Source organism: Mya arenaria, chromosome 13, assembly GCF_026914265.1.
Source record: "Mya arenaria isolate MELC-2E11 chromosome 13, ASM2691426v1".
Taxonomy (NCBI): Eukaryota; Metazoa; Mollusca; class Bivalvia; order Myida; family Myidae; genus Mya; species Mya arenaria.
Window position 1 is genome coordinate 3,148,946 of NC_069134.1, and position 26,156 is coordinate 3,175,101.

General features: G+C 32.9%; 1 protein-coding gene across 3 annotated transcripts in view; it reads left to right on the top strand.

Annotated features, from left to right (window-relative positions):
• The first annotated feature begins 50 nt into the window (after positions 1 to 50).
• Positions 51 to 26,156, top strand: part of LOC128214940 (T-cell-specific guanine nucleotide triphosphate-binding protein 2-like) — a 41,730-nt gene continuing 15,624 nt past the window's right edge. For all 3 annotated transcript variants that reach the window (XM_052921659.1, XM_052921660.1, XM_052921661.1), the window contains exons 1-3: positions 51 to 242; positions 16,144 to 16,234; positions 24,749 to 24,820. In XM_052921659.1, the coding sequence (XP_052777619.1) occupies positions 16,150 to 16,234; positions 24,749 to 24,820 (157 nt within the window). In that variant the 5' untranslated portion in view covers positions 51 to 242; positions 16,144 to 16,149. The remainder of the gene's footprint in view (positions 243 to 16,143; positions 16,235 to 24,748; positions 24,821 to 26,156) is intronic.

Sequence of the window (26,156 nt, forward strand, 5' to 3'; positions counted from 1 at the left end):
CTACATCTGCTCGTGTTTACCACCGCGATCCAGCATTATTACACCACTAATCAACGTTACCTCCACCACTTCATTTCGTAACGATTGGACATGGTAATTACTCTTAGACATTGATTGTACTATAATGCAAAGAGCTCTACGGAATTATACGAAGACTGCCGAAGTGCCATTTTATTATTGGTTGCATCATGGTTATAGCTGACTTCCGTCTACAATAGTGCGTGAAGGGCGTTTGAGACTTGGTAAGATATTTACTTATTCTTTTAGGCCCAGAAATCAATTTAACGCCGTACAACTTTATAATAAAACAATCATGTGACAAATTTTAACACAACACGACAGGTAAAATTGTGAAAGATTGATACAACTGTTTAACAGAATAATTACCTTGAAAAATCAAAACAACCAGGAAGTATATCATTTTCGATCGACATGACCTAAATAAGCATAAATAACAGCACACATAAAGAACTAAAATAAGTTGAAATGATGTTAAAATATTTAAGAGACAAACAACAAAGTATTAACCTCTTCTAAAAATCATTACAAAGAAACGCTTTTCCATGCAACGGCGCGCTTGAAATATAATTTATATTTAGCTTTGTTTTTGAATGTTTAGTTATATGACAAGTTCATTTACAAACTTATTGAAGAACTCACAGTCATCATATACTTTTCAATATCAGGTCAGTTTAGAGAGAAAAATGTGAAATTTATTTGCGTGAAGTGAGCACCATATCGTCATATTTACATCCGTACTTGATTTTCTGAGTTTTGCATGGACCGGTCGACCTTTCGTGACCTTTGTAGGCGGAGTTTGGCAAGAAATCAACGATCTGATTGGGCGCTGGTGAATCACCGTGCGTAGTGATCTTACTACGATCTACTTTATTGCTAAGTATAGCAGGGCACATGTTCTGTTGAATGCCGGGTTGTTTACATGCTTCTTCTGATGTTTTACGAAGAATTTAAATGAAATTCATTATTTTGTAGAAATATCATTTGAAAAATGCTTGATTTTGCATTTGATAACAAAAGAACACGCATTGAAAAAATAATAAAAACAAATTAAAATTGACGCGGTTTTTACTACGGTTCGTCTGCAACAACTGTCAAAACAAACATGGCTGATGATTCTGAGACCGTCGATTTCTATCTAGGACAAATCGGATATCATTATCGGATTTAGACAATGAATATCTTTCTACGATAGAATTAGTCGTGTCTTCGTGTACATTTAAGTGCATGCAATGATACGTGACTGTCAAGGTGTCATGTTTTTTCGCGAGTTCGAACAAACGTCTTAATATGGACAATTCGAGAAGAGTAGCACATCAAAACACTTCAATATCTTTGCAAAAGTTAAGACAACAAAAAATGAAGTTATGACGTTATAGTTACCTTGAACTGGAAGTTATCCATTAAATCACTATGACCACATTTTTATGCCCACTCACATGGGTCATGCATATGTAAAACAGGAGTTAAAATGTATCGAAAGTTCTCTTGATTAAAATGAACATTTTAGAACAAAATCAACATTTTACAGAAACCACCAAATGATTAAAAGAAAAATCGTTGACTATTTTTTTCCCTGCAAATTACTGTTTGCTATTTATTCTACGGAGGATAAAAAACATCAAGGGCGACAAGTGCTCTTACCATTTACATTCGACCTTCACGTTTTGTCCCCCTTTTTGTAATCAAAGACTTGTTCCCAAACACTATTAGAGCGGAAAAAATAACAAATAAAAAAGGATAAATGTAAATATAAGTATTGATTCTTATTTTCCAAGAATCGCTAGCGCGATTCATGCATATGCAAAATTGCGGCCGAGCGTTCATACTGCATGAACGCACAAAAAATAAGAATCAATCCTTAAATAACACCGCGGTACTACGGCGCCTTTTAGAGTCTGGATACAGAATAATGTCATTGAAGTTTCTTTTGTACCGCATACCACACTCATTATCGAGCGTCAAAAGCCCAAGAACACCGTGTACCAAAATGGGGAGAGGTTCAGCCATCTCTTGTCGAAGCTTTGCATGACTTAGTAAATGTAGTTGTGTGCAGCAAATAAAAGTACGCCCAAAAGGCACCATTTTGGACTATGAATTGTTAATATATTCTTTGGGGAGTACCCCAAACTCCCTGCCAACATTTTTTTTTATCAAATAATGTATTGTTCTGAGGGAAGGGTGCAAATCGAAAAGTTACGCCTCCTCTAACGTCAAATCTGGATCCGCTCCTGGTATTAGGTGTCCACATTCTACGCGAAAGTAACGGAATTCACTAAAAGTCACTAGGGGAGTTAGAGTGGCTAAAAGTGGATCTAAGATGGATAAAGGTCACAGTTTTTTCTGCCCTCTTGTTGATCCTGATGTTATTACGCACGAACTAGAGCACACGTTTTGGTAATATATTTTTAACTTGATTGACAAAATAAAATGCTACAACTACTTTTTTAGGTGTGATATGATTTAACGAAGTTTAAAACATACCGTTAATGTTATCAAAAACAGTTAACAGCATAAGGCAAATATAAACTAGTGCGATGAGTTGACCGGTAGAGTACATGTAAGGGTCGTGCTCGTGGAACGAGGGGGGCTATGTTGTAAGCTAGGCCTGACCCTAAGTGATGGTTTTTCTAAATAGTCTTTTCTTTTAGGTTGCTTACGAGGGATATGGGCGTGAACGATTTTTACATGTAAGACTCTTTCTCGTGGAACCGATGAATGGGACCATGGGGACCTATGCCACGTTGTAGTCTAGGTCTAGCCCAAAGCAATGACATAGTCTAGCTACACCAAAAGTGGTTAAAAAGACTGGCTCTCAACATTGACGATATCAAAGGCAAAACAGTTTCTAAATGAGTCAATGTGCTGAGATTATTTTTTATTAAAGAATCCATTGTACAACTGATCATATAAATTTGAAAAGCAAATTGCAAAAAATAACATTTCTTAAATGTCTGGTCACCCTATATACAACAGCACACGCAAAATTCATGATACTGGTATCATTTGAAAGGGTATTGCATGCTGATTACTACTCCGTAAATAGACTATACATTGTAAGTAATATACTACAACTGTAATCGGACGTGAAATGGCCTATTTTGCAACTGTCATTGCCAATTCAATATATTAGATAATAGGATAACAATATTGAGGGTATAAAATTTCCCTCCCTCAATACGGATAACAAAGAAGCGCGAATCAGCCAATTTGTAGATTATACTCAACTTTTTTGCAAAATGAAAAATCTCTTCCGCATATATTTCACAATTTATTGGACTATGAAAAGGCCTCCGGATCTAAGCTAAATAAATCTTAAAACAATCGGCTTATAGGTAGATTAAAAAAATACTCACCGAAGTTTAAGGACATATCGTGGACAAAAACAACGATAGAACCCTTGGAATTCACCATTGATATAGCATTAACCACGATCTTATTTACAAGTCTTTCATCGCTAAAATAAAATCTTGTTTTAAAATTTGGAAATCACGCAACTTAACGCTGCAAGGGAAAGTATTGATAGTAAAAACGTTTGTTATATCTCAGCTTCTTTATGAAATTGAAAAAAAAGGTATGCCTGACAAGTACTCGCAAATGATAGATATAAATATTTCGGATTTTACACGGAAAATAAACAACCCTTAAACAAAACTACTTGTCAATTACAACGCAATCAATGCGGCTTGAACATGCCAAGTATAACCGTTATCTGCAAGGCATTAAATGTTAAATTCATTTACAGATTAATACAATCTGAACCACAAAACTGGAACACAATAGGCAAATTTTATCTGCAATCAGAAGATGAAAGATACGAAGAAACCTATTTTTTATGTAAATGCCCGTCACTGAACAGAGAACAGAACAGAACAGAATTTTATTACACGTAAACTATACAGTTTTTTTTTGTGTTTCATATACATATTTAATAAATTACAATTACAATTATACAATGTAGTGTGAAATATTAAATCAATATTATAATTAATCTATTTTTAAGGATGAACTGGAATAGAAAACACGAATCAATCAAACTATAATAGTATACAATACAATAACCAATAGTTTGCTTTTTATATACTAGTATATGTTGGAATAAATGATATCAATTGATCAATTTCTAACAGTAAAACAGACTCACATAGTATATATCAACATAAATAGTAACCAATGGTTACAAATGTTAACAAAGCATACTACTGCTTGAGATAAAAATGTGTATCAAGGCTTATAATTATTGATTCATTAATAAAGTAGAACGCACCTTAAATGCTTCCGAGATATATTTGCTTCCGAGATATATTTGCTTATCATAAATGTTTCAGATGTATTTTGTGTATTAAGAAGTTTCACAAGTTTAAACATACTAGTTCTTATTCTATAATAACCTTTAATATAAGTTTGTCTTAATTGGACATAAGGTGTACACTTAAATATAAAATGAAATTCGTCTTCTACTTCGTTCGAGTCACATACTTGACAAAGACGTAAGTGGCGTTCTAATCTATCGAACATATACGTATTTTTGTGATAGCAATTCTAAGATTTCTTGACACAATATTGTCTAAATAGGATTCAAACTCAAATGCAGTTTTAAGTACTCTATAAACAATTAAGACACCATTTTCATTAACACTTCCATGCCATTGTTGTAAATATTCGTCTATCAGACGCTGTTTAAAAATACAAATGAGCTTGTTTTCGTTTAGCTGTGTATCATTACACCATACGTAATAAAAGCCATATCTGGTGAGAAGGTTCTTAACCTTATAAAACCAATTATCCTGATTGTTATCAATATCTAACATTGCGTCTTCTATGACAGATTGAAAAAAAAAAGCTTTACTGTTGTTTTATTGATTATAAAAAAGCTTACGATTGCATTGATAGAAACAGACTCTGGTATATAAATTTATTAAGTTGGGAATTGATGGTAAAGTTTTGTCCCTAGTAAGATCAATGTATAATGAAGTGAAACTATGTGTAAAACACTTGGGAGCATTATCAGATTTTTTTAATAGTGACATTGGCCTGTTTCAAGGAGAGATAACCTCGCCGATATTTTTTCTCTCTTTCTTAATGATATTGAAATGCATTTACAAGAAAACCTTGACGTCGGAAGTAACATTGACCATATTTCAATTTATTTGCTGCTTTTTGCCGACGATGCGGTTATTGTATCAGAGACTAAGGCAGGATTGCAGAATTCTCTAAATAGTTTACATTTATACTGTCGCAAATGGAACCTCACTGTTAATATAGATAAGACTAAGGTAATGGTGTTCAAAAAGGGTGGAAGACTAGGTATTAATGATAAATGGTTTTATGACAATAAGGAAGTGGAAATTGTTAGCTCGTTTAATTATTTAGGAATTGTATTTAGTAGTGGCGGTGCATTTATGCAAGCTACAAAAACTTTAGCTGGAAAGGGGTTGAGATCACTTCACTCTTTGATGGCGCTAGTCCGTAATATTAAAGTGCCAATAGATATTATGTTTAATCTGTTTGATGCATACGTATTATCAGTCCTTAACTATGGTTCTGAAGTCTGGGGTTATATAAATTCGGACGTGGTAGAAAGAGTCCACAAAATGTTTTGTAAATGGGTATTAAATGTGAAACAGTCAACCAATACGTTGGCTTTGTACGGAGAGTTGGGCAGGTTCCCATTATATATCGAAAGACATGTAAGAATGGTTAAATATTTCTTAAAACTTCATATAGTCAAGCGAGATAATTGCATTTTAAATGGTATATTACAGGATCAAATGTATAGTGTTGAAAATCATTCGTCTACGAACTGGGCATCAAAGGTTAAGGAAATTCTCCAATCATCCGGTCTTTATGAAATATGGTTACACCCTGAGTCGGTAAAAATGGACGTATTTGTTCCCGTACTAAAAAGTAGACTCAGAGATATTTATATCAGCAATTGGAGGTCTGGGTTAGACTTGTCTCCGTCTCTAGATGTGTTTAAAGAAATTAAGACAAATTTTGAACAATCTTCATATCTCAGTCTTGTTGAAAATACTAAGTATAGAAGTATTTTATCTAAATTACGCCTTTCATCCCATAAACTAATTATAGAAATAGGTCGACACAATAAGGTTCCTAAGAATGAAAGAAAATGTTCACTCTGTAATTTAAATGATATTGAGGACGAATTTCATTTCGTCCTCAAATGTCCAGTATATGCGGACCTTAGACGTCAATATATTCCGAAGTATTTTTACACTCATACGAGTTTGATGAAATATTTTGTTTTAATGCAAAGTAACAACCAAACCACCCTAAGGAAGTTAGCGCTTTACTGTGATAAGTCCTTCAAATTACGTGATTCCTTAATATAGTATAAATTTTTGCTATGTTTCTTTGGTATTTTGATTGTATCATAAACGGTAGTGTTTAAACATAAATCTATAGATCCTTAGGACATACGAGATGTACATATTCTTTTTCCTTTTGTTGTTATTGTTGTTGTTGTTTTTGTTGTCTTTGTTTTGTAATATTCATATCCTTAAACAGTAGCCACAAAGTTGTATGTATCACGCAGCTTGAACCTTGCGGCTGTATTAATCAACGTTGAGAAGTATTTATATATAGAGAGAAATTCATATAGATTTTTATAACACCGAAATCATTACTTGTTCATATTATATCTTAATATCGATGACATTCTTGTTATTGTTATACACACTCTCACAATATCTATATCAAACATATGATTGATTTATTAATATAACTTATGTTATATTTGTCACATGCCATGCATTATTTCTATACATATTGTTGTGACGATGAGCTTTTTATGCTTAAGTCAAATAAAATTTCTGTTCTGTTCTGTTCTGTTCTATGACAGATTGAGTAATTATATTGTCACTTTTCTTAAGTTTGAACCAGTATTTTACAATACGTACATATCTATTTAAATACAATGGGTATCTACCCAATTCGCCGTAAACAGCAACATTTGAAGACGATTGTCTGACGCCTAGTACGGCTTTGCAAAATTTTAAATGCATCTTCTCTAGCTGCGTAGACTTCGTAAATCTCCAAATTTTACACCCGTATGTAATTATAGGTGAAACAAAGGCATCAAAGAATTGCAACGCTACCCTAGGTTTACATTCATACTTTTTAAGATTTGACAACAATGTGTTTACTGCTTTTAAACCTTTACCATATAATGTTTGGGTATTAAGGCTAAAATTGCCAGTATAATTTAACGTTACTCCTAGATAGTTAAAATCATTTACAATGTCAACATCATCGTTTGCATACAACCATTTTTCATTACGTTTTGTGCCACCTCTTTTGCGAAAAATTACAATTTTAGTTTTAGCAATATTGACTTCTAAGCCCCATGTATTACAATAACTGTATAAACGGTCTAACGACATTTGTAAGTCTTCCGGGGTTTCACCAAGAACAACCATATCATCAGCAAATAATAAAATCAAAGAAATATCACGTAAAGCTAAACCACAATCGTTTCTATTTTGTAAATACAATTCTAAGTCTTCCGCCAATAATGAAAACATAATCGGGGAAAGTATCTCTCCTTGCCTTAAGCCTACTGCAATATTAAAAAAGTCTGAATAGCTATTACAGTGTTTTACACAGGACTTTACTGACTGATACATATTGCGTATAATACGTAATATTTTACCATCTAAATTGGATTTATACAACTTTAACCATAGCGCATTGAGATATATGGAATCAAAACAACGTTTCATATCAATGAAACAGCAATACAACCGTTTATTTAAGTTTACGTATTTTTGCACAATTGACTGAAGAACAAACACTGCATCGACTGTAGACCTGCCTCTTCTAAAACCAAACTGTGCATCAGTAATTACATTATTTTCTTCACACCATTTAGTTATTCGTTGATTAAGTACACATGTAAAAAGTTTTGCAAAATTGCTTAACAATGTTATACCTCTATAATTTTTAACATCCGATTTATCACCTTTCTTATGTAATGGTACGATTATACCCTTAGTCCATGCGACTGGAAAATTCCCAGAGTTAAAAATTATATTAAAAATTTATGTAATATATCCTCCCAATATGTCACATGCTTTTATTTAGCCATTGATCTTCTCCAGGTGATTTATTCTTCTTAAGCAATTTTATAGCTTTACAAACTTCATCGTATGTTATTTGGTGATCTAGGTCTCCGAAAACAGTACTAAAATCATTGAAATTATGGTTGGTATTAAAACTTTCAGCCTCCTCATTTATATCATGGGTTATATCCACAAACATCTGCTCGAAATGATTTTTGAAATCTTCCAAGGGTACATTTAAATTCGTATTACTTGACTTTTGTGAATGGAAATATCTCCAAAAATCTTTAGGCTTATTACGTTTCAAATTTTCAAACTCTTTACAGCGTTTAAATTTAACAGCTCTGCGTTTCTTTGACACAGTAGTTTTATACACTCGTTTCAATCTACACAGTTCCAATCTATCTATATCTTTATGTGAATTATTATAAATATGTAGAGCATTTTTGTACAAATGTTTAGTATTTCTACATTCTTGATCGAACCATTTGGCCGAATCAGTTACCATACATTTTCCGAAACATGGAAAATTTATGATATGCTTAACAAAGTAAGGGTCTGCTACCTCACGTACAATGTCAGTGAACGTATTTACAATATGGTCAACATTTTGTGCATCACTATTTTGGACTAAATCGTTAAATTCATTAACTCTAGTAATCAAATTATTTCTAAAGGCATCCTTCTCCTCATCATTCCATTTCAAAAATTCACCCAAATATGGTTCTTCTTTCAATATATGTGTGTTACAAACAATATCAAAATATAATGGGGCATGGTCACTGAAATCATTAAAATGACAAACAGTGAAGTTTTGAACAAAATTAAAGTTATTTTCATTGATTATCAAATAGTCAATAACACTGAAACCTTTAGTATTAAAACATGTATATTTACCTACGCCACAGTCCGAACCAAGGCGGTCATTTACTATTCTTAATGCAGTGGCTTTACATAAGTCCAATAATTTATTACCGTGAGAGTTACTGCCCTTGTCCATCGAGTATCTCGGTATCGGAATATCGCATACATAATTTTCATCATCAATATCCGGTTCATAAGTGTCACACATAATACTATCGCTTTTACTTGAAGTTCTGGCATTAAAATCCCCAGCAATCATAACAGTGCCTAATGAATTATAATGATTTATATCATCATCGATGCATTCTGAGAGATCAACGTCAATCAAATTTGCGATAGGCGATGAGTCAGCCCACATATACACTGCTGCAAGATATATATCGTTATCATTATTAAAAAATGTTTATCCATATAATAGTATCATGTGTATTTTTAACTTTAGATATTTTAAAATCTCGAACATATCTGGAGTACTGAGCATGAATTTTTTTTGGATGATAAAGATTTATACACGCAATTAAAATACAAGAAAGACGATTGATGCAAAGCATCAAAGGGCGCCGTTTAATAGTTTATGCACTTGTTATATGTTGAAAAACAAGAAATGTCAAGGCCAACAAGCATATTATGGTGCATTGAACCGCATCTATGAAATTCTCAAAATGTTTGTAGTTTTCTGCATGACAACATAGGCAAAAGCATTGAAATGGAAGATTTTCAAGTTGAACATTTCATTAGGGGTGGGGTACATTAATGAACAAGACAGAATTAGGGTGCTTGTGCACTGTACTTTTTGTCATTGCCACATACCCATATACCAAGTTTTATTTCAATACCATAAGTAGTTTTAAAGTAATGCTCTGGTCAAGAAAAAGCGGCAAAGGGCAATAATTATGTAATTAGCTTAAAAACAGCTATAGTCATTGTGCACTGCACTTCCTCTCGTTGTGCTAAATACCATTGAATGATGTTTAATGAAATTCCAAAAAAAGTAGTTTTCTAGTTATGCTCCGGACAGGAAAAGATACAAAGGGAATAACTCTTGCAATACGCTGAAATAGAGTTATTGTTCATGTACACTGCAGTTCTAATCATATAGGGGGAGGGGGCAACGTCACCATGCTGGAATGACAACTTGGGAAGAATAAGTTACCTCATTCATCATGAAGAAGTGATATGAAATAACAATTTAACAATTTGTGTAGTACTTTAATAAATATTATCATTTCGTCCGAAAGTTGCAAACATAAATAGAACATAATTATTGAACTGTAAAGTTGCAAACATAAATAGAACATAATTATTGAACTGTTATATAAAAAGTGAACATTGTTTACTAGATGAAATGCATTTATAACATAACATGCCTTGTTTTTAGCTGTTTAATAATACTAATGTTAACTTCTTCATTTACATAGTAAAGAAGAGTAGAAAATGGATGTTTTAGTTGATATTAACACAAAAACAGCATGTGTCTTATTGGACAATGGCATTTTTTTTCAAATATGATAAAAATAACGCATTCAAACTGAATATGTATCAGACTATGTATGAAGAAAATAATACTGTTTCTATTTTTCACAAAGGTTTTGAAATACAACAATGCACATATAAGCATAAATAGGCCAAATATGCAAAAAAAATAATAGTAAATAATGTGTGAAAGTGATACTGAACACTTAAAATAATTTCTTTGTGCATTAAATGAATATATACCAGAAAAGCAATACTAAATCAAGTCCAAAATGTATAATAACATGAAGAACACCCCTTTATGAATATCTTCATAACAAATCAGAGTAGATGTAAACAATAATCATTTATATCATTAGTATCAAATGTGTCCAGTTTAAAGTGTGTTTTCATTTGCATTAAATTACATTGTAATATATACCAGAAAAGCAATTATAAAAATCCTTAAATGTATAAGAAACTGAAGACAATAAAGAATAACACCCATTTATGAATATCTCCAAAACAAATCAGAGGTCACCTATATATAAAACAATAATCATTCGTATAATTAGTATCAAATATGTCTAGTTTTTGTGTGTCTGTTCATTATCTTTAAATGAGCATCTTTAAAGTGAAACTCTTATTTGAAATCAATTCATATAATTGTATATATAACACACATCAAATTGAATGAAAAAACAATAACTACTTACTAAATAATGCATTTACTGAAATATCGTTTACTGATAACAAGCTTGTCACCCTGTTTATAATAGCAGAATGCATGACAAATATTAAATGATCAATTGGTGATTGCTAAAAGATTTACTGTGGTCTACTATAGTATCACAAGGAAGAAATACCATGTTTTAAGTTCATTCTTATTAGCAAATTGAACTCAAGATCCTTCATTGGAAACATTGTTGTTGACATCTATCAACCCATTTTGAAAAATGAAAACAATAATATTAATTATCATAAGTCTTATTGGGGAGTAAGAGTGCATCTTTAAAAATAGTGTGTGTGTTTTTTCACTTAAATATGTAACAATTCAATTTGACAAATGAGACAAAAGTTAGGAAATAGAAGTAGTAATTGTACATAAAACAAAACATCAACACAAATTGACAAAGCTCAATATAACAGGAAATCTATATTATGAAAACACAAATCCTTAAAGGCCATAATTATTTGAACTGAATTAAGGTATAAGTAATACACACTTTTATAAAGCTTTTACGGACAACATAGTCATTATCATGGTACGTTATGGGACTTTTATCCAAATTTTGAAGATTTTTTACTGTTAATTAAAAATATTTTGTCTTTATTTGATTTTTTTTTCACATTATCAGAGATTATGAAATAAACACAACAGTTTCTGGTAAAATAAACTTCATAACAGAAAAATTACGTTCAACCGAACATATTATTGATACACATGGAAAAAAATCATTTTGATTGATCTTGTGAGTCTTCGGAACAGAGCAGCATTTCGATGTTTGAAAATATATAGCAGTTTTATAAATTCATAAAAATTAGTTAATAATAAGACAACCTGCTGAAATCATTTAAATATTTTCTATGATGTCTAATGAACAATTCAAAAGACAATTTATGATAGTTTACCGTTCATTTTTGAAGAAAATATACATAATGTCATGTAACTATACATTTTTATAACTAATAAAATGCTTAAAAATCAAACTTTTTCTTGTAAAAAGCTCAATTGGACTTATTCATAAAATGTAATCATTCAAATAAATGAATTTTACTTATGATACTAACTCAGAATTCAGATTTAAAAACAATGAATGTACTTTTAAATTAAAATATGTAAAGAAACAAGAACACTAAGTAGGCGGTAATGCCGAAAAAAGTCAGAGTGAAAGTTCTCAACTAATGTCTTTTGAATATTATAACATGTAAACAGTCTCTGTTGGTAATCGATGTCTATTTGTTTTATTTAGTCAATGGTATTCTAACATTTAGAACTTTTCACAATAATTCTTCACTCTTCAACATTTGAAGTTTGGTTTGTTCCCATGCGTTTGTACTTGTAGTGTATGCACAGATGAAAATTACTCAATGCTGAGTCAATGCTGATTTAACAGGTCTTTACCCATCTAGAATGTTTAGTGCTGTAAAAGAAAAAAAGTACTTTCTAACTAATTTGTATAGATAATAATACTGCCATACATATACCAAATAAAATATAAACAGTTTAATATTTCTCAACATTATTTAAAAACAACAACAATAAGCTGATACATACATGTATATAATATAAAGAAAATTACTAAATTTATCAATAAAATTCATCATCACCACCACCATCACCACCACCACAACCACTGGATTATTGAAAACAGTGAGTTTATAAAACAACAAACACCAACTCAAATATGTTTTATATGAAATACTCACATCATCTCTATCAGTTGTGGATAGACATGGATGTCAAATCTGTCTCAATGATCCAACAAAGTATTTAATGCAGGCTGGAATACTTCATATAATAGTAATATTCAGTCCTTTTCCTGCCTGAAAGAAATTAGACTTCTGATTATCAACCAACAGAAACTACAACCGTAAAATACAAATGCACATGATTGTATTAATTATACATTCTGCACTAATATCCGTTTTAGCCAAGAGTAAGGGTTGGTAGGCACAAATGTGTAGATGTTGTGCATATGGTTGATAATGATTCACAACAGTATGGCGTTCAACGAGACCTACACCAAGCAAATGAATGTCACTTGTGTCCAAGCTGTTGTGGCTTCCAGCCCGAAACCATGTACATCTCTTTAATACAACTTAATTTTAAAAATATGCAGTTTGTAAACAAATAATGGGTATTTTTAAGTCTAATATATTTCTTTGTAAACAAATAATGGGTATTTTTAAGTCTAATATTTTTCTAAGATAAAACAATCAAATAAAAGATTACATACTCATATCATATACATAAATGATGTACATTTAGTACATTTAAAAATATGTAACATGTACATAATGCACCAGTCAATTGTAACCACGGCCCTCCAGGTCTGGGGATATGCCGGGGTAAGCCGGGGAAATGGGCTGTGTTTTTAACTTTCAGGTGGCCTCGCAGTGCCGGGTGAATACGGTGGTTTTGTCTTTGAGCCAGATATAGCAGGGAATATACCTTACCTAGGCTCCCTGGGGTACGGGGCATATGGCGAGGATTTGACCATCAGTTCGTCCGACGAGGATTTTACCCGGGGTTGGCTGGACAGAAAGTCCCAGCTGTTCCTCGGATCTGGTGGGGCTTTGGTTACAATTGACTGGTGCATTATAAGTAGATGTAAAGTATGTAACATGTATATTTATAGTACATGTAGAAATATTAAAACGCTGTCTTAACGTTTAGCAAATAAAAATGATTTAAGAATTCCAAAGAAATTAAAAAATAAACATTTTTGAACACATAAACTTACACAACTACTCAAGGATACTTACATGAATAGCCCTTTGATACGAATATCCCAATTCCATGCTGATTGTTGACATTAGTTTTTTCGACAGAAAATCTTCTCTTACGCGTATAATTCACTTATAATCCATGTTTTACTGTAATGACTCAAATTGTTAGATGTATCGTAATCAACTGTCAGTGTGCACTTTTAGTGTTTACTTATTTTAAACGTATATTCATGACAAAACCGAGTTTCCAACTATTAATCGACGATGTTGAAATTCCATTATTGACCTATGAATAGCGGGGAAATACCTTCTGGTTCTAAAAATAGCAACATCCGGATATGTGTAGTGTTCTAAAAATAAAACAACTCGGGGGCAATCGTAATAAAATTTTACTAATGTCACCTTCAACACATTAAAAAATAAAGTTAGGTGATGATTTAATCCAATATCGATTAAATTAAAGAAAACAGCTTAACTCATTGTTTATTAATGCAGTAAACATAACAAAACAACATAAAACATAATTATTCCCATTCACATAATTACCGGTCCACACATTTTACATTTCATTCGGAACTCCTCCGAATATTTACATTTCCGGCACATGATATTACAGTTAACCAATCGGAAAACGTAAACGAAACGGGAACAGTTATTAAACTTATTTGTCGTTCTTCAAATATAATGTTTTGAAGATAAATTGAAGACAATCTATTCAACCACAAATAGCATTTTTAACACCCATGCAATCGCCATCCATTTGCATTTTTTAATCATAATAAAATAACAGTAAAACCCAACTGTCAATCAACTTAAAAACCGCTCCTACCACTAACTAAAATAAATTCCCATTGCATAATAGGCGCGCTCTTCAGAGCGGCGCCAACAAACGAAATTGGATATCAGAATAGACCACAATTAAAACTGCAGTTACAAAATACTAACAGGCCGATAAAGCTAAACATACTACAAACATACAAACAAATATATCTGACAACATCAAACTCCGCCGAAAAACAGGCAAAGATATAGACTACTACGATTAAAAATTAAAGGACATCTTCCAACAGTTTAATAGTAAAACTTCAAAGTTAGAAAGTGAACAAAAATGGGAAAATTATTTTAATATTTCACTTGCGTGGACCAAAATTTGGTATTGTATATACAAATCAAAGGCGTCATTAAAAGCAAAGCAGTTGCAATTCAAAATATTACACAAAACGATTTTCACGCAGCAAAAACATAGCAAAATGAATTAATCAGACGGACATTGTAAAATTTGCAATAGTGAACAAGAAAATGTAACTGATCTGTTCTGGAAATGTAAGCAAGCGCACAACTTTTGGCAGGAAATAATTCCGATTGTTGAAAATATAGCCCTAAACACATTACAAATAGAAATAACAAACCAACTATCAACAGCATTAGACTCTTTATTTTTCCAACAAAATGCAAATTAATAAACACTTTACTGTTAGAGACAAAGTGGCGTATGTGGAAAAGTAGAAACTGTATAAATTATGAACAGAATTACACAGATATTAGGCTAATGTTTCTGGACATTAGAATATCTACTATAGACCAATTAAAATGGTATGACAATAACCGGTCAGTAGAACTAATAAAAGAGTACTTTATTGTTTGATGTCTCCTTTTGGCTCTTTTTTTAGAATATTTGACACTTAGTCAGACACCTTAAGGACTATAGTCATATATAAACTTGTATTGGTGCTTACCAGCTATACTTTTAAGCTTTAGCTGTTATTTATTTATGCTGATAAACATCCGTTGCTTTATTGTACTCATTTTGCTTGCAAGGGTAAAATAATATCTTATTTTGGATAAAATAATAAAATCATACGAGTGCAATTATTTTTATAATGATCTCAACCATTAAAAAGGCACTTTTGAAGTGCATTGTATCTGCTGCTATGCTTTTACCACTTTTGCTTTCGACGGTAAAAATATTTCAAACTCAGATATATTAAACATATGGAATACATAGACGTCGATAACCATGCAACATTATACAGGTACTGCTATTCTAAATATCTAATTTTTTTCTCCAAATTGCTGTTTTGTAACTTAATAACATCATGCATTTTGTATGAAATATTATTGTTTTTAATGTTGAAAGGGCCCATGGGGATGGCCCCGATCCCATGGTCCCTATTACGGGGCAAATAAAAGGGGTCATCAAGATCTCAAAAAGAAAGAAAATATTAGATACTGTTTGTTATGCCTTTGCTTAATGTAAAATATTTTTTCTCTCCAGGGCGAAATGTTTTGTCCAGGCTGTGGTAAACGTCCGAAAGAAAGCTGGAAGTATTGTTTATATTGCGGCACGACGTTACCAGTGTTACAAGGTTAGTTCTATATAAAAATGTAGTTATAATAATTGAACCCTTTTCTACTTTACTTTTGTTTTTGAGGACATTGATACATATTGTATTAAAAGATGTTTGAAAAACATAAGGTCAGTGCGCGGATAATCGTGAACTCCTCTAGTTCTATTTATAGAAATGCGTTGTGGCTGAAATTATATAAATGCGATATACAAGGCAAAGTACTTCGAATAATTCGAGATATGTACCAAAAAGTCAAATCTTGTGTTAAAACTTTTTCTACATATTCCGATTACTTTGACTTTGCTGTAGCCTCCGCCAAGGGGAAGTTATGTCCCCTTTGTTATTTTCTCTTTTTGTTGAAGACCTAGAGTTATATTTACAAAATAATCTAGACTCAGGCCTACTTATTGATGATTCTGTACTTATTTTATTATTATTTGTTGATAACATGGCTATCATGGGTGAAACACCAGTGGAACTCAACAACATTTGGATAGACTTTCAAAATATTGTAATAATTGGGGTTTATCGGTAAATACACTCAAAACCAAAATTATGGTCTTTCGTAAAAGGGGAGGGCTATTGCCAACAGAAAATTTGACCAACAATGGCCAGCCTATTGACGTCGTGAATGATTTTAATTATTTAGGAACTGTTTTTAATTACACTGGTAATTATGCTTTAAACAAGGAACATTCAACTGGCAAAGCTTTAAAAGCATTAAATGTGTTATTGTGTAAATGTAAGGAGTATGACCTGAAACCAAAGATTTGTTTGTCAACTATTTGTTGCCTTTGTTGTCCCCATCTTGAATTATTCTTCCGAAATTTGGGGATTTACTTCGTCTTAGGAAATTGAAAGAATCCATTTAAAGTTTTGTAAATATTTGTTTAACGTTAGAAAAAATACATGTACAGCAAGTGTGTATGGAGAGCTTGGTAGATATACTCTTTATGTACATAGGTATGTTAGAATTATACAATATTGGTTGAAGGTTACAAATGGTGAAAACATTATAATAAGTAGTCTATATAAGTATGCATTATCTGACTGTAATAATAGAAAAAATAACTGAGTATCAAATGATAAAAAGCTTTTGAGCCAGTATGGCTTTTGCATACATATTCAATAATCCTAATATGATAAATGAAAAGTACTTTTCATTTGAATTTAAAACAAGAATAATTGATTGTTTTAAGCAAGAATGGTATAGAGTCCTTGATAGTCCAGTTTTATTTTTGTATAAGGAATTTAAGACTACTTTCGTGTATGATGATTGTTTGGATTTATTACCTGAAAGCTTACGACTATTTGTCTGTAGACTTAGACTTTCTGCACACCTGTTAAGGATTCAAACGGGTAGATATTATCGTAATCGTATACAACGTGAAGAAAGATATTGTTTATGCTGCAATTCAAGAAATATAGTAGATGAATTTCTTTTTATTTGTATTTCTACACGTTTTGAAACTATATGAAAGAAATACATAAAACGGTATTATTATTTACGTCCGTCTGTTTTTAAGTTCATTAGTAGTAGTAGTAGTAGTAGTAGTAGTAGGTTTATTCGGTAAAAAGACATGAACATTACATGGCACGTCATAATGCAGACAAATTATAACATATCATTATCAATGCATAGACAATAGAAACCATGAAATGCACACACAATACCAAGGATGACACAAAAAAGAGAAAAATGATTTTCACTTATTTCCATTGTGGTCCTTGAAAAATTGGTGGCAGTAACCATGGAATAGTCATGTAGTTTAGCAAAATTGTTAAGTACAAGGATAATAAATCTAGACAAGTTATAATCTTATATCACAGATAATTAATTGCATAAATTATATCACAGAACTCATTAAACACTGTTAAACACAAAAAATAAACAAGAACTTATAAAACTATCTTTATCTGTCAAACAAGCTCTGAGTATTAGAAGATCAACTTCAAATATTGATTGACAATTAAAATAGTTTTGTTCATCCTCACCTGATTTGAATATACATTTTTGAATATATTTATGATTCTATTTCATATAATGCATAACCTATGTCATACCATGTGTTTGTTATTTTTTATGCATTTGTAGTTAAGAAGATGATGTACTTTGAAAACGTCTTAATAAAATATCTGTTCTAAAATTTCTTTCTAAATGTCTGTGATTTATAAAGGTGACTAACTCCTGTTTTTTACACACACATCTGAAAAAGATATGTAATGAGAACAAACAGGGCGGTTAATCGACCTGCACTGCACCATTCAAATAGTAAACAAAAAACCGCCATCTTGGATGAAAAAATGTAAGTTTTTGACTATTTCTCCGTTTAAAGAATACATTTGAAGCAGAGATATAGTTAGTTTAAACATATTTTATTCATCAATACCTGTCAAATACAATGTAAATCAAATACAAGTACAAATGTTATGAAACGGATGAGAACGAAAGATAAATAAATCTTATAATGTTCTTCTCCAAACAATTTGTAGAGTGCTTTTTTAAGTGACGGACATTATATAAACTCTATATAGATGACAAAATGAAAATCATTACGATGAATATAAAGTAATAGAATGTTGAACTATATCTGGGACAAGTGATAACACGGTTACTTAATTACTAGTATCACTCAATATCGTTAATTGAATTCAAACGGAGAAACATAGAGTTGAAGAAGGAAAGGTTAAGGTGGTTGGTTTAGGTAATACACTTCAAGTGTCAAGCAATCTACTTAGCTTAGAACTATGAATGACATTACAAATTTAGTCTGAATTCGATACAAATGTTGGATAACTAGTCAAATCGTTTGGACAATTGAAAAAACAGATGAACAGCATCAAACACTATCTTATTTTGATTTTCTGAAAGAGTTTCATCACCATAAAGTAGGTTATGAAGAGTTACTTCAGTCAGCTCTTCAACAGAAGACAGCATTATTCGCCTTTGATCTGTATAAAGAGGACAAATTAGGAGAAAATGATAAGATGTTTCCTGAATTCCACACGAGCAGAGGGGAGACGGCACGATATTTCTAACAAACAGGTGATGATTCAGTGAGCTGCATTCATTACGAAGACGTGTGTGCAAGACTTGTAATCGGCGCTTACCATAATAAAAAAGATCATTCGTTTTTGGGACATCCGACTTCAGATAAGTTTTAAATCCAGAAACACTGTCAATCAAATTTTACTTCGCCTGGGAGATTATTCCATGCAGATATAGTAGAAGGTAGGAAATAATTCATATAAAGTGAAGTATTTGTACGAATGCTAGATATGTGTGATGAGTTTCTTAACAATCTTGACGAGGCTTGGCCTTCTGTTTGTGGAACGAGGTCAGAAGGGTAATCTGGTGCAAGACCATTTTTCATTTTGAAAAGAAGCTTGTGTTTTTCTCGCCGAGAACTTAAATCCTCCCAACCAGATTCGATCTTAAGAAGTCGCAGGGAAACAAGTCGAGTACAACCAGTAACAATACGTGCACACTCAGTTTGAATTTTATCAAGTTCATCCTTGTCATATTGAGTACAATTACTCCAAACAACATCAGCGTATTCCAAGATTGGCCGTATGAATGATAGATAGGTGACCTCAAGAGACCTCCTATCAAGTTGATAACGGAGTCGTTTCATGATATTGACTCTAGACCAAGCCTTTCCAATAATATAGTTAATATGAGAATGCCAATTTCCTCCATCAGAAAAGAAAATACCAAGGTGCTTGTGTGATTCCACTACAGGGATAGCGATATCAAACATGTACAGAGAGGGATGTATTGGTTTGTTCCTCTTTCGAGAAATAACCATTGATTCTGATTTGTTTGGATTAAACTTGACCAGCCACCTTTCAGCCCAAATACTTATTTTATCAATATCTCTCTGTAATTGAACAGCCCCCGTCTGTGGGGAATCCACTATAACAAATAGACTAGTATCGTCAGCAAAAAGATTAATAGACGAATCAATTTCGCTAACTATATCATTAATATAAACAAGGAATAAAAGAGGGCCCAGAATTGATCCTTGAGGAACACCTGCTTTAATTGATTTTAAGTCAGATGATGCTCCAGGAATAACAACGCGTTGTCGTTTGTTTTCTAAGTAGTTGGCGAACCAAGATAATAAACTACCACACACGCCAGCTCTTTCGAGTTTATAGAGAAGACCACGATGCCAAACTTTATCAAATGCTTTACTTATATCAAAGAAAACAACTTTTATTTCGAGACCAGAGTCGAGAGCTTGACAAAAGCTATTACATAAGTAGGTAAGTTGGTTTACGGTAGAATCCCCTGGCAGGAAACCAGATTGATATCGGGTAAAGAAATGTGTGTCTCGAAGGAAGTTAAATACATGTTTAAATACAACTCTTTCGAAAACCTTCTCCATTGTATTTAAAAGAGATATTGGTCGATAATTAGAAGGGTCCGAAGGATCTCCCTTTTTGAACACAGCACAAACATTTGAACATTTCCAATTTGTAGGAACAACACAAGAACAGAGCGAAGCATTAAATAAATCACATAAAGGTTGACTAAGTGCTGTACAAGCTTCTCGCAAAACACGATTATCAATGCCATCGGGTCCAGATGCTTTTCCAATTGATAGACTACGCAGAACATCTTTTACCTCTGAAGGCATGATAACAATTAAATCAAGTTTTCTATCATTGAAAGCTAAATCAACCCGAGGTAATACATGTGATTAGTCGTCAACATAAGTCTGAGAAACGAAATAATCATTTAGAATGCCAGCCTTGCCTTTATTGTCTGCAACACACTCATCATTAAGCGGGTTAATAAGCGGGGGATTTCCCGTGATGTCTGCGGAGAGATAAATGATTTAAGGGTCTTCCACCAATCTTTCGAAGTGAGTTGATCAGATTTAAGTTTCGAAGCAAGTGAATCAAAATATTTCAATTTTGAGCTCCGGATTAGAGAGACGACTTCATTTCTCAAGCCACGAAATCTGGCCCAGTGCATTGGATTATTAGTGAGTTTGACCCTTTTATAAGCGCGTTTCCGCTGTCGTATTTTTAGTTTAATATCTTCATTTATCCAGGGAGGTTCAAAGGGATGGATATATATATTTCTTTATTAGGAATACACTCCTGAGCATGATCAACAACAGTCTTAGTAGTAAGAGAAGATGTGAAACAATCAATGCTTGGACTACGAACTAATGACCAATCAGTATCTGAAAGCCTTTGACAAAGTTGAATATAATTCCCATTGTCATATTTCCATATACGACGACGAATAGTCTTTTTGATTGGTTTTTGGAATTTTAATATATACCAAAAATAGGACAGTGGAAGCGAGTGTTTTGCTCAAGAAATGGCTCACCAACGCCGCTATGGACTAAGATATAGTTATGAACCGGTTCCACATTTTTCGAAATTGTTTGGTACCTACATCGAGTTAAAATTCATTTTAGGACAAAAGTTACATTAGCATGAAAAAATGAATCGACAGTGCAGTGCATTTTGCTGTTTCTCGCTGTTTTTGTCCAATACAGTGAGTCTTTTGGTAAACTAATCAAATATAAAGTGCCATTTTACCTGTTGTGTGCCAGGAAAAAGTTCTTATTCAAACAAAGCACAAGTTTTCAGTAAAATTGTCGCATTTCATTTTCGGATTATCGGACATCAACAATGTCACCTGCCAGTAGTATGAATGTTAATAAGTTAATACAAAAACATTCCATCCATTCGGTAACATGAGTTTTATTTGTTGACATTGGTCATTGCATTGCTCTTTGATGTCACTAATAAACGACAAGTCAACTTGGCGGTTTTGGCATCCATACTTTTTACTCGAATTAAAATATTTACTATTTAATAGAACGTTTGAACGGTAAACACATTCTAAGCACGGTTAGCAACTCTGAAGTGATGCTGACTTAAATTCAAAAGTACAGCATATTGTTCAAATCAAAAACTGTAAGTTCTTCTTTAACTGACAGCAAATCAGACTTAATGGACATACCAGCGCGATGATACGGCATGTAAAAATCTAGACCGGTGGATCAAGGTGCAAAAGGGACTGCTTCTGCATTATATAGTACACCTCGTGAAAAAAGACGTTCTTATAATCTTAGGCTACAACAAACCTTTTCAAAATGTTGGGCGTGTAATGTCCGAAAGAGATTTATTAATAAAAAATCAAAGTAAAAGATTGGTCGATACAAGAAACGTGGTAGCCACCAACCTTTCTTTTCGTCTGAAGCTAAGTCAAGGATCCCGGCAGTGTAAGGCAGGGATAAATATATGTACCTGACTTAACAAAAGTTAAAGGGTCAATGGGAAACTGTGTTACGACCTCTTGACATAAATAGCTATATAACTGTTCAAATATTTTACTATTTTATAAAAGTGTACGTTGGATTAAAGTAAAAGTAGGAGTTTATGAACATATAATTCCGTGAATAAAAATGTATTGGTAGGATATAATTTAAGTATTTCTCAAATTTATTTGTAGAAACAAACATGTCTTTAATAAGTATACATTTAAAAAAAGAAGGTTAAAGGAATTTCACTGATAACATCAATATTTGCCCAGGTATTTCTGCCTCAATTTATTTAAACAAAGAAAAAAACTTCCTTAAAGATGGCGGCTTTTTGTCTACAATTTGAATGGTATAGGGACTATTTTCTGAGACAATAAAATGCCAGGGGATGAACCATGTTTCATCGTTAAACAAGACGAATGTTTATACGAGACATCAAAGACGCTGCTCATTACGTTAAAGTACAAGAAAAACGCACCAAAGTACTTTAAAAACAAGTTATATCAACAAAAGAAATATATCACTGTGAATCACTTTAAAGGTCAATTATCAATTTCTTTGCACAGATCGCGGCACATGCACAATTAAATCGTCGGTGTTGACGGAATCATCACTATTTTTCTATCTTTCAGTTTGCAAACAAGCTTCTGTCAAAAAATGCTTGAGCATTCCTTTAATGTTGTTTTGTGCAATTGTCCCACTGCCTAACTATGGGGTTCCATTCTCATCGCACTTTTCCTGTTTCGATTTCCGAACCCGTTGGTCCTGAAAAAAATACTGTAAAATGCGAAAATCGTGGTCAGAAAAGCAGATTTCATATAAATATAATTAAATGGAGATATTCATAGTAGAAGTGTGTAGTAGGGATTAGAAGCAGCCACAGGGTTAGCGCTGTGCTAGATTCATAGCGACTGTGGATTTAATCCAAGACCAAGTGCGGTTTCCACCAAAGCTTACTTGTTAAACTGGTGTCAGAAGTTAAGGACAGGGGCCTGCATTTGTTAAAGGTAAGGGTTCATGCAATAGGAGTATAGAATGAATTTAAGGAAACTAATTAGCTCAAATGGATGAAATTTATGAATCCATAGTTTCTCACAACGACGCGATGAAACGTTTCACTCATTGTTGATGGCATTCAATGGTACTCCAGTCACTAGCCAACCTCTGCAAAAAGCACTTATTGAAATGCTTTACGCGATTGATTATTTTTTGTCTCTGGGTCAACAATCGAAATGTTGCATTCTGCTGTAAATTATATGCGCGAGTATGTAAACCTCTTTATTTAATTAACCAGGCCAGAAGTCAACACACTTACATCTTCTATTTTGTTTATCTATGCCTATGTTACCTTGAATATAAAAGTATATGCTGTTTATTCAAGTACTATACATGTAAGTACTCTGTACTGATCTGATTTCCATGGAGTTGACGGTCGTCAAAACTGGCACCTCTCCGCGAAGATAATGGGTAGCTGTACCATTGACGCCAGCATGAACCGCAGCCTGAGTGGACATATTTCCGATAGCCAGGCCACCACCTGCGCCAGCATGGGCCGAGTCCGTATTCACAGACATTTTTATTGCAAGGGGCTAAAAGAAACACATCAGAATTTGTCAACATTGCTTGTCATGAAAAATATCTTTATCAATTTATTGGTTATTTACCAATCTTCAACTTTTTCGGAAGAAAATGGCGACATATTTTACAAACCTATGTAGATGTAAAGAGGTAAACTTAATAAAATCGAAAATAGGCAGGCGTTCGTTGGTCGCTTAATTTAAAATAAAACTGCACGGTTTGTCATTTGCTTGTACAAGGCCAAAAAACAACAACAGAAAAATAAACAAAACTATTGATAGATGCTGCCAGTATTTGGACCGAATTGACCTCGTTGATATTCTAATCAGAATCTTACAAGTCAAAACTGATATCGTTGTGCGCCATTATAAATGACTATCCGGCATGGAAGCTAATCCAATAATAATGTGCCGAACTATGGCGCTAATAATCCACCCCCAAAAGCGTCGCATTAATTTACATTCATACCTAATTTGGTATGTATCCATGCCTTTTATGGTTAGGGGGAAGAAGGAGCGACATGTAAATAAATGAAAACACCCTAAAAGTTAAGGGAGGGTCACATTGCCCCGCTATATTTTCTATAAATGACCAAAGTTGAACTCTTAACATATAAATAATATACAGCTACGAATAACAACACAATTATGTTCCTTTGTTACAGATGAATCAGGCGAAGAAGAAATTGAAGCAATTTCGTCGCTGAACATTCAAGATGATAGTGAATCCGATGAAGGTATGACTTTATATCTTACAAGTCAAAACTGATATCTTTGTCCGCCATTATAAATGACTATCCGGCATGAAAGCTAATCCAAAAATTAAAGTGCCGCAGTGACGCTTATAATCCATTCCTAATTTGGTATGTGTCCATGCCTTTTATGGTAAGGGGGAAGAAGGAACGACATGTAAATAAGTTTTGTGAGTGCCGTGTGGAAGCTGTAAAAAGTCGCCCCGCACTTACATTTAATGCTGTCATTATTTCCAGTTTTACAGAGGCTGAGAACGGTGGCGTTTTCCCTGTGCCATTAAACGGGGTTTATGTTTAAACTTTTAAGCTTGTTTCTGTAGTTTTTTCACTTACATATTGTAAAAGTGTAATCATCTGAATAACAACATCTTATTTTATGAGCAAAATCTAAAAATAATAAATGAAGCGTCTGGTCGACAACTAATAGGACAATGTTTAGCTTTATAGTAATAACAAACTTAATAAGCAGGAAAATAATTTGACTTTAAAGAGAGTGTTAACATGGTTTTCAATCATTTGATCTATTTTTTGGCCCAACATCCTCTTTAATGGAAGTTGACCTGATAGACAAACATTCCGACTATCGTTTAGAGTTTGGTAAAACATATGGCTGCTACATTGTTAATAATATCATTATTGATGGCCGTCACCGCACAGCAGCTTAAATATTTACCCATATACATTCCTTTTAAGTTGCCATCATCAGGAAGGATCAGAATACTTAAAAACTGTTGGATTCTTTCAAAAGATTTTTGAAAGACATTATTTTCGAACACTACTTGTTTTGTCGTCTCCAGCATACCATTAACGGCATACGAGGTTTTCGGGGAACAGTGAAAAAATAATATTGCAATCCCTATATCAAAACTGAAAACAACAAGATACCCTTCTCTTCAATTTTTGTATTAGTAATTAAGTTGAAAAAGGTTAATGTTGGTATTATCATACTTTTATTTGCCTACAAAAAATAACGGATTGTTTTTTATTTGAATCAATTTAATCGGACTTCATATTGTAATGCTGCTTATCGGATAATGCTATTGGTGTCTGTAATATTTGTTATTCCAAAAAAAAAGTAATCAAATACTGGTCCCTTGGTTTAAGACGAAGAAGAAATATAGATATAGTAGCGCAGATTTGATTGGCGAAGAAGGGTAAAGAAAGGTAGTATTTGAAAACGTAGATAGCACATACTGTGTATTGGTCTCAAATCAGAACGTAATAAGTGTTTAATTAGAGATTAATATATGGCCGCGCGGGGCCAATGAGTGATAATAGCCTCGGCATGTTGATAATGGCCCGAGGGCTTTAGCCCGAGGGC